The sequence below is a fragment of the Gekko japonicus genome, unplaced genomic scaffold, assembly GCF_001447785.1.
Source record: "Gekko japonicus isolate JY-2015 unplaced genomic scaffold, Gekko_japonicus_V1.1 scaffold428, whole genome shotgun sequence".
Lineage (NCBI taxonomy): Eukaryota > Metazoa > Chordata > Lepidosauria > Squamata > Gekkonidae > Gekko > Gekko japonicus.
Genome location: NW_015165842.1, coordinates 755,988 through 766,024, shown reverse-complemented (window position 1 = coordinate 766,024; position 10,037 = coordinate 755,988). Strand labels below are relative to the sequence as shown.

Sequence of the window (10,037 nt, the reverse complement as noted above, 5' to 3'; positions counted from 1 at the left end):
TTGCAGCTCCATGAGGGGCCCGGCGGTGGACCTGCAAGGCCGGCGGGAGTGCAAGGAAGCCCCGCGAAGGCCCTCCCTGGCCCCAGGCAGGCAGGGGTGGGGAGAGGCAGGGAGGAAGCAACTTACCCTCCCTCTTCTCCTGCCTCCTCCTGGCTGAATGAGGGCCGGAAGCGGGGCGGCCGGAAGCGGGGGGCGGGGCTTCGTCATGTGCCCTGCCCCCGTACCTCACCCGGGGGAACTGCGATCCCCCGCAATCCCCCCCGAATCACCTCTGCAGACAACAGAGATCAGTTCACCTGGCAGCTTTGGAAGGTGGACTCTATGACATCATACCCTATTAAAGTCCCTCCCCAAGCCCCGCCCTCCTTAGGCTCCACCCCCACAATCTTCAGGAATTTCTCAATCCAGAGCTGGCAACTCGACTCGTTGGGCAAAGTCAGAAAGCTGATAACTCAGTGGTCAAGCTTTCCAGGCCGCTGTCTTAGTTGATCTGTACTGAAAGCATTGCTGTAGATGACCTATCAAACATGGAATGGAGGAGGCGGAGAGAAAAAGCATTGGATCCTGCAGTGCGTGAACAGAAATGCAAACTCTCTTTGCACCCTTCCACTTGCTCAAGCAATAGCTCCAATGCCTGCAAGCTGTTTGCACAACGTTTTTCTCAAGTGCCAGATGGGATCAATAAATTCAACTCAATTCAAGCTGCCGGCGCAACCTTCGTAGCACATTTCCACTTGCGCAAGGGTTTGAGTGTACATGGAAATCTTCCTCTGGATCACACTGACAGCAGCTTCTGATAAGTAATGGGAATAAGAGACCACAGAGCAGAGTGCGTAATGGTAGCACAACTATGACTGGAAGGGCATCCTCGGGCGGATTATCCACCTCACAGACAGCTCTTCAGCATCTCAGAGCGGCTTACAATCTCCTCCCTTCCTCTCCCCACAACAAACACCCGGTGAGGTAGGCAGGGCTGAGAGAGCTCTGACTGAGAATTTTTCTTGAGAGAACAGTTCTGAGGGAACTTGTGACTGACCCAAGGTCACCCAGCTGGCTGCATGTGTAGGAGTGGGGCATCAAAGCTGGTTCTCCAGATTAGCATCTGCTGCTCTTAACCACTACATAAAACTGAGTGTGAGATACATAATTTGCTTTACCTATCAATGATCAAGGGGTTGGTGCTGTCAGTGCTTTTATACAGCTGTTGGACATCAACGTCATCTGGATTCTACCTATTAACTGAAGAAATTAATGTCTTGTCAGAGTCCAAAGTTGAACCCCATGGGTCCCCAGTGATGTTGCACACAAGTAACCAAACCTTTTCTTTATTTCATTAAGATATTGTGAAATTTTATTTACATTCTGTCAAAACAATGATTTATACTATTGGCAACACAATGCTCTAAAATCATACATTAGAAAAATAACAAACTAGCTTAACTATCTAACACATTTCCAGGACCTGTGTTAGACAGCACAAACCTTAAGTCCAAGAGTCAAAGGCCACAGCTTAAGCACTGTCTACATTGCTGTCTGTTGCAATATCATAGTCCAGGCCTTCAGTCCGTCAGAATCCAAACTAGCCTTCTTTTCCGGGTCCTTAGCTCCATTATAGTCTTTTGGCCAAGCAGCGTCAGCCGATGATGACATCCAGTCAGCACACAGTCATCCTGGAACTCTCTAGAAAATTACCTCATTACTCCTTACCTCCCACCTGTGGGCCACAGGTTCTCATGAGAAGCTGTTTAAAAGACTGGATCTCAGTGGGACTCTGGTGGGACTCTGGTGCTCCCTAGACCTTGTGAAGCAAGGCAAGATATGGGACAAAACATACTTTGACAGACTGCTAAGGAAACCTGCCCCATCGTTCTGCTACCTTCGATTAAAAAGTATGACGGAATTCTTGGCCACCTCTGGTACATTTGAAAGATCGAGATCAGACTTCGAAGACCTCCTCGCGACCTATACTGCTTCGACAAAGGGGCTGCTCTCCAAAATTTACAAGATTATATTGATAGCAGACAGCACACACCCCTTACCTTGCCAAAAATCTTGGAAGGAGGATCTTCAAACTGACTTACAGCAATCTCATTGGCTTTCCATTTGGAACTCCCCTGTGAACACATCCAGGGTCTTCAACATTTGCATGCAATCGTTTAAAATTATCAACAGGTGGTATTTTACCCCCACCCCCCCATTGAATCAAATGAACCAACATTATTGCCCCCCTCTGCTGGAAAAATTGTGGCTCCATTGGCACTTTTCTCCTCTGCTGGTGGGAATGCCCACTTATTCAACAATTTTGGGGTGAAACTATGTCTCAGATCTGTAAAATCACATCACAATCAATCCCAGTTGTACCAGAACTTTTACTCCTAAACTTATGGGATTCCTCCGTTTGGGGCGACACACACAAAGATCTTACTTCCATTCTTCTCACTGCTGCCAGACTAACGATCACAACAGCCTGGAAATCCTCCACATCTCCAACTTTGATTGCCTGGTATGACAAGATATGGGATCAATTTGTAATGAACAAAATCTTCAACTTTATGGATCAAGCACAAACTGGCTCCACTAAGGTCTACAGTAAATTTGTTCTTACTTGGGCTCCAATTCTGCGATTCATGGTGGAACATGATCTTCTCCCTTCTAACTGAAGTTACCACACATGGCTTAACTTCTAACACACCCTTTGTTCTGACTTTATGTTGGGACTCTTCTTGTTGAACAGAGCTTCAATTCCTCAATTAACTAACCAATTCTCAGTGTACGTGCTCATTTATTCTGTTGTATCTTAACTCATGCTAGAATGGCTTATCGGAATACTTTATGTCAACAGACAATACCTGTTGACTTTTATGTCCTACGGTGGCTATGGATTATTTACCTTAAGGATTTCTGTTACCTTGTTACAGCTTTGGTGATTGTATTATGACTTTAACTTCAATAAAACTTTTAGAAGTTTTTTATAATGAGAAGCTAATCACCACTTCTCATCTCTGGCCCTGAAGACAATACGGCCTATGCAGGCTGAGAGATCAATTAGTAACACCTGCAGGATGGAACAAGCCCATTACCACTCACATTAACCCTTGAGGGGGGAGCCAGGGGTGCTTTGCCTCACATGCCCCCCTGAGACTCATGGCCCAAACCATGATTGAAGCTTACATACCTAGGCAAAGCAACTACAATTCTGTTAGTGAGGTAGATCAAAGTTTTCACAGCAGCATAAGATAAAATTAGCAGAGCAACATAATATCAAAGCAAACTACAAAAAATACCCTCTCAAGGCCTTACTCTCCCCCTTGATGGGACAGACTGTCACGCACGATACTCTGCCCACCTTTGATGTGAGCAATTTCAAACCTAAAATCCTGTAGACTCAAAGCCCACCTTAGGATCCGTGCGTTATTCCCCTTTATCCTGTGAATAAAGGACAATGTGTTATGATCTCTTTCCAAAACAAATTTGGCACCACACAGATAACAGTTTTAACTTGCTAAGGGCCCAAACCAGAGCCAGGCCCTCCTTTTCCAGGGTACAAAATGCTTGCTCACGGGGCAGGAGCTTCCTGCTCAGATAACTACAGGACAAAGCTCCCCATCATCTCCTTTTTGACACGACACAACCCCCAGGCCCCTCTCTGAAGCACCAGTTTTAACCACAAAAGGATTTTTATAATTGGGAGGCACTAAGATGGGTGCTGATGCCAGTTGTTTCTTCAAATTATCAAAGGCTTGCTGACACTCAGGGGTCCAGATCACCTTATTAGGGGCCCTCTTTTTACACAAATCAGTCAAAGGTGCAGCAAGGGTACTGAAACCCTTTACAAATCTTTTATAAAAATTTACCAGGCCTAAATAAGCTTGTACCATCCTTTTTTGTGAGTGGATTTGGTCACTCCATAATAATAGCAACCTTGGCCTCATGAGGCCTGTGGCAGAACTGGCTTGCTCTAACCTGCAGGTCCTATTCTGCCCTGCCCTCCTAGGGGTTTTCAACTCCCTGGAGGGGCTCTTCTTCCACTCTCAGGTAACCCATCACCACCACCTGATCGTTGTTAGAATTTCCCACTGGATCAGGACACCCAGCTTCCCTTTCCAAGTTCAGGGGCCTTGCCTCAGTGTTTCCTGCTGCCCAGTGCCTGGCCACCACAGGGACAGACTAATGCTTTGGCCACCCTGGGAGGAATAGTTGCTTGCCAACTGCCTGCTTTCCCACTGGCTCCCCTCTTCAGATAGTGTGCTTGACACAGTGGAGGTCTATGTGGTACAGAGAACCTCCCCTGGCACCAAAAGTTATAAAGCCTTTATTATAAATAAAATGTTTACAACCATACTTTTAGCACAGCACCAGATTGAGCAAGGAATACAAAAGAACTCGGTCAAAATGCAAATCCTCTGTCTCTTTCTCTATACATGCCCTATCATCTGTTAAAATATAGGACAGGCTCTTTAGCTTAATTGTTTTAGTTCTCTACAGTGTTTCTATTACCTTAAAACTGTCTGTAGCTGTTTGGGCGAGCACATGGTCAATGGCAGCCCACTTGCAGAGGAGGAGTCTGTGTGTGCTCCTGGTGTACCCAAGGAAAAGAGAGCACCTTCCTCATGCCAGGAGATTCTATCATCTCTGTTACTCCACCCCCTTGACCCCAGTCAGCCCATGTCAAGGAAGGATTTCCTGTTGTTTTTAAAAAGTTCCTTCCTCAAGCCACTCTAGAATTTGACACCCCCAACTCTGTTCCCTGCCTGGAGAAGGGGGAAGCTTGACCATCCCTTTGTCTAGACCCATTAACATTTGTATGAAGGTGAGCTGAAGTACAAGCAAACTGACTGCCACCTTTGCCTAGATTTAAAAAAAACCCTGTTAAAACGCAGAGTGGAGGCTTTGCTCCTTCCCAGCCTCCCAGGAGAAAATGCATTTCTTCACAAGGCCTAATGCTATTTGACCCAACCACATGCCCCAAATACACAACGTGATTACAGCCAAATCGACACTTAGAGGCCTTGATTGTGAGTCTGGCTTGATGAACCCTCTGGAGAACATCTCTCACATGGTCCAGGTGTTCTTCCCAAGTGGGGCTATATCGTTCTTATAGGCAGCAGCAAAAGGTGGTCCACGCAGTACTTGATCCATCACTCTCTGGAAAGTCTTTGAGCCATTTAAGCCGAACGGTATCTTGACAAATGGATAATATCCCAAAGGTGACACAAAGGAAATCTTATCAGAAGCTTTAAGGCTCAGTGGGACTGCCCGATACCCTGACACCATATCAGTAGTGCTGATGGAAGCAGCCCCAGCCAAGTTTTCAATCAAGCTTTCAGTTCTAGGAGTAAGATAAGGATCCACAACCGTTAGCTTATTTAACTGGGGGCATCCTCTGACAACTTCATCTTTAGCACAATAACCACAGGAGCTCCCCAATCAGAGTGAGACTCCTTAATTACCCCCCAACTTCAACATTTGTTGAATCCCAGCAGCCACAATCTCTTTTGTGGGGCCATTCAATAGGTAAGGACTTTGTTGGAGCATGTGCCCGTCTCTATATGTAAAGGTAAAGGTTTCCCTCGCTCGAAAGCCAGTCGAATCTGAGTCTAGGGGGTGGTGCTCATCTCCATTTCCAAGCCAAATAGCCAGTGCTGTCTGAAGACTCATCCGTAGTCATGTGGCCGGCATGACTAAACGCCAAGGTGCATGGAATGCTGTTACCTTCCCACCAACGCAGTACCTATTTATCTACCTGCAATTTCTTGCGTTCGAACTGCTAGGTTGGCAGGATTTGGGTCCAGAGATGGGAGCTCACTCCATCATGCGGCACTCGGGTCTCGAACTGCCGAGCTACCGACCTTCCAGTCTGCAACTCAGCGTCTTAACCTCTGAGCCACCATGGCCTCTCTGTATTTTTTTTAATTTAATTTTATATTTATTACAACATACTACATCAAAGATATACATAACCAAGCAGAGTATAAATACCAAACAATAAACACTTTGCTTTAAAAAGTTGAAGTCTAAATCCATGGCCTCTCTGTATGATGGACTAATAAATCACTCTGGGCAGGCACATTAGAGAAGAGAGGCTGGAAACAGCTCAGCGCTCGTTTCCGTTCATCCTGTTGCTGTTATGATAAGGTGGAGGCCATCTGCAGTTGCTCCAACCCTTCAGTTCCTCCACCCTCATTCAGCAATTCAGGCAGGCACAGCTCCCCCCCCCCCGCAGCCTTTACTGGGAACATCTGGCTGGCCCTCGGTCGAAACACTCTATTGTGTTTGGAAGGGTTGCCAGGTCCTTCCTGGCTAGAAAGGTGGGGCTGGGGGGTAGGGTTGCCAGCTCCAGGTTGGGGAACTCCTGGAGTCTTGGGGATGGAGCCTGGGGAGGACAGGGCCTCAGTGGGACACAATGCCATTCAGAGTCCAGCCTCCAAAACATTCATTTTCTCCAAGGGAGCGGATATCTGCATGTCATCCTTGCGCAGGGACCATGCTAATCTTCCCTGTATCGTTCCAGTTTTGGTATATGTGCTGCTGAAGCGAGCACCCAAGGGAGCTGATATCTCTGGAGATGGGCTGTAAATCCAGGGGATCCCCAGGTCCCACCTGGAGGCTGGCAAACCTAATTCAGGGAGACGTGAATAAAACTGGAAACCTGGTGCCTGTTTGTAGGGCTGGAAGGGTCAAACATGAATGGGGGAGGGGGGGAGCAAGCAGTTTTGAAATCCAGGCAGCCTTTCTTTTGCTTAAATTTTTGGGGCTGAATATGTGACCCAAGAGTTTTTGCAGGGCTGGAAGGTGTGATCGTGACTGGGGGAAGGGGGGAGCGCTTTCCTCCCTATATACTGTAGTGCCCAAAAATCAGTTGCGCAAGATCTGCAAGCAGAGATGCAAGTGGAGATAACAATGTTTGATTTTTTTATGAGGAATTCAGTGTTGGAATATACAAGGTCTATAGTGCACCTACTTGAAGAAGATCAGAAGAACAGCCTACAGGGGACAGTTGAAGGACTGCTAGTTAGCACAGCTAGATTAGGAATTTCCCACAATTTCACATTATGTCCTCCCTGTCTCCTGATTGGCTGTTCAGAGATTTCCTGCTCCAACTGAGCCCTCCCCCTTGGTTCCTGCCTCTCACAGCAGTTAGTCAGTTAGTTATGCCTCTCTGCCTTGCCTCTGTTCTATCAGAGTTTATTTCTTCTTTAATAAACCGAGGCCCCGGTCACACGGGAGACTTTGGCCCGGGAGAGGGACGGATCGGGGGCGCAGCAAACGGGCACGATCTCACCACAACATCTGGGAAGCGGCACGCACCCGTTCCCGATCCATCCCTAAACCTGGAAAACCCGCTGCAAAAAAGAACCTCCTACAGAGGAGGACTTACCTGAAGCACCGCTGCAAGCGCGGCCTTGGGATCACTGCCGCGCCCATCGTCCAGATCAATCCAGGCTCCCTGCCGAACTGCGCATGCGCACACATGCACAGTTCGGCTGTCGCGCTCTTTCTTCAGTGGCTTCCCACCGGCATCTGATCGTGCCAGGGAGGAAGTGCATGGCTGCTCAGGGGATCTATGTGATCCTACCGCCGCGTCTCTCTTTTGGTGCGGCTTTAGAAAGCCGCACTTTGCCCGTGCTATTCCCCCCCCCCCATGTGGCAGGGGTGCGAGTTATTTTCTTTAGACAGTTGGTGCTCCATTCCTCTGCATTGTTTAAATTCTGCCAACATTCAGACGGTGTCACTGACAACCCATTGGATAAGGAGGACCAGGAAGAGGGGTGCAAGATTGCCCCCAGATCCTCCTGGCTGCTGGTATCCATACCTTGGGGTGTCGATCCCTCCCTTCCCAAAGACAGCCCAATACTTGGGGGAAGAACTGTGGCAGGAGCTTGGGGGTGAGAGAGACGCTCCATCAGAGATGAATGCCTGGAAGTCAGAAATGCCCAGTGCTTTGCCAGTGGCCAAAATTGGGACAACGAAGATTAAATAAAAGACCAAGATGCTGAACTCCTTTTGTTGGAGTAAATCTGTTGAATTGAATGGAACTTAATTTGGAGTAATCACTTCAATCAATCAATCGACCTTCATTGGCATAACGAGTAATCACTTGGGATCACATCTGTGAGGACGGACTTTGTGGAAATGTAATATTTTATTGTTATACTATAAATTGGTATCATTAGTGTGGGAATGACCTAAGCATGCAAATCCTTCGTAATGAATGCACTATTGATTGTGTTGTGTTCTCACAATAGCTCTATGAAGATGATGTTGGGAGAGAAACGAAGACTGGCCCGGGGTTGCTCAGATCTGCCTCTTTACATGTTATGGAATACTCAGGTTGGTTCCCCGCCCTGTGTCCTGGGTCAGACATGAATGGCAGGTTCTCCTCAATTCTCGCATGTGTGGTGGCTGATTCTAATGGTGGTGCATGTGGAGAAGGGGCTTCAGTCTTCCCCCCCTTTGCCCCATTTCCCAATGTGAAATCGACTTAGGCCCATTGGGGAAATCCATACATATATTCTTGTGGGCTTTCCCAACAGGCCAAAAGTGCCACCCAGGACCAGTTCAGCCTCCCCAGGCTAAGTCTTCTATCCGCTACATCACATGGGCTCTTGTACTGGGTTTTATTCCAGGGCTGCCTTTTCAGATTTGCAGCAGCGCCAGAGGTCGATTCGGGGGGGAACGCGGGGGAACACAGTTCCCCCGGGTGAGGTGCGAAGAGGCGGGGCACACGACAAAGCCCCGCCCCCTGCTTCCGGCCGCCCCGCTTCCAGCCCTCATTCAGCCAGGAGGAGGCAGGAGAAGAGGGAGGGTAAGTTGCTTCCTCCCCGCCTCTCCCCACCCCTGCCTGCCTGGGGCCAGGGAGGGCCTTGGTGGGGCTTCCTCATGGGGCTCGTCATTGGAGCTGCAAGGCCAGCAGCGGTGGCCGAGACCGTTGGGGGCGGGGGCCTTCGCAGGGCTTCCTTGCACTCCTGCCGGCCTTGCAGGTCCACCTCCGGGCCTTATGACACACTTCCGGTGATGTCAGGGGGTGTCGCCTTATGACACACTTCCGGTGATGTCAGGGGGTGTGGCATATGCTAATGAGTTATGCTAATGAGTTCCCCTAGCTCTTTTTCTACGAAATGACCCCTGAGCAGCGCTATGAATTCACTTCCAGTGCTACCATAGACTTTTTGAGGTGAATGCTAGAGTGTTATCCTGGAGTGATTATGTCATTTCTGGACTGTACCGTAAGTGACATCATGGCATCAGTAACACCCCATTCCCCCCCACATTTTCCACTTACTGGTCAGCTGAGGCAGCACGAACAACCTGCAGGGGGCAGAAGGACTCCCACTTGTCGCTCCCCTCCTTCTTTCTCCTCTGTATTAGCTCCTAGTACAATACCGGTGGCTCAAGTGGTTAAGACGCTGAACTGCAGGCTGTGGAAGGTCGGTAGTTCAGCAGTTCGAGACCCGGATGTGCCGCATGACGGAGGGAGCTCCCGCCTCTAGTTCCAGCTCCTGCCAACCTAGCAGTTCGAAAGCAAGAAATTGCAAGTAGATAAATAGGTACCACTTTGGTGGGAAGGTAACAGCGTTCTGTGCGCCTTGGTGTTTAGTCATGCCGGCCACATGACCACAGAAACGTCTTCGGACAGCGCTGGCTCTTCGGCTTTGAAACGGAGATGAGCACCGCAACCCTAGAGTCGGATTCGACTGGCTTTTGAGCAAGGGAACCTTTACCTTTTTACAATACCGGAACTAGAAGAATGCATGCATTGACATGCCTTGGGGGGGGGGGTATAAATCAAATCAATAAATAAGTTAGTTTTGTTTCCAGGCTGGACTGAAAGAGGCACAGTGCTCAAGCCGGAAGTCTTCTTTAGCAACTGGTCATGTTTGTTTAGGGACACGGTGTTTTGGAATTCTCAGTCTAAAGGGACAAAGGATGGGAAGTCTTGGTGTGTGTGTGTGTGGGAGTCACAAAGAGAGAGAGAACATTAAATTTTAACCACTCTTTCAACAGAGACTTTAGAAAATCGATAGTGTATGTGCTGA

At 48.4% G+C, this 10,037-nt stretch overlaps 1 protein-coding gene across 1 annotated transcript in view; it reads left to right on the top strand.

The window, feature by feature from the left end:
• The first annotated feature begins 9,206 nt into the window (after positions 1–9,206).
• CPB2 (carboxypeptidase B2) overlaps positions 9,207–10,037 on the top strand; it is a 26,248-nt gene continuing 25,417 nt past the window's right edge. The window contains exon 1 of the mRNA XM_015411005.1: positions 9,207–9,227. Coding sequence (XP_015266491.1) covers positions 9,207–9,227 — 21 coding nt within the window. The remainder of the gene's footprint in view (positions 9,228–10,037) is intronic.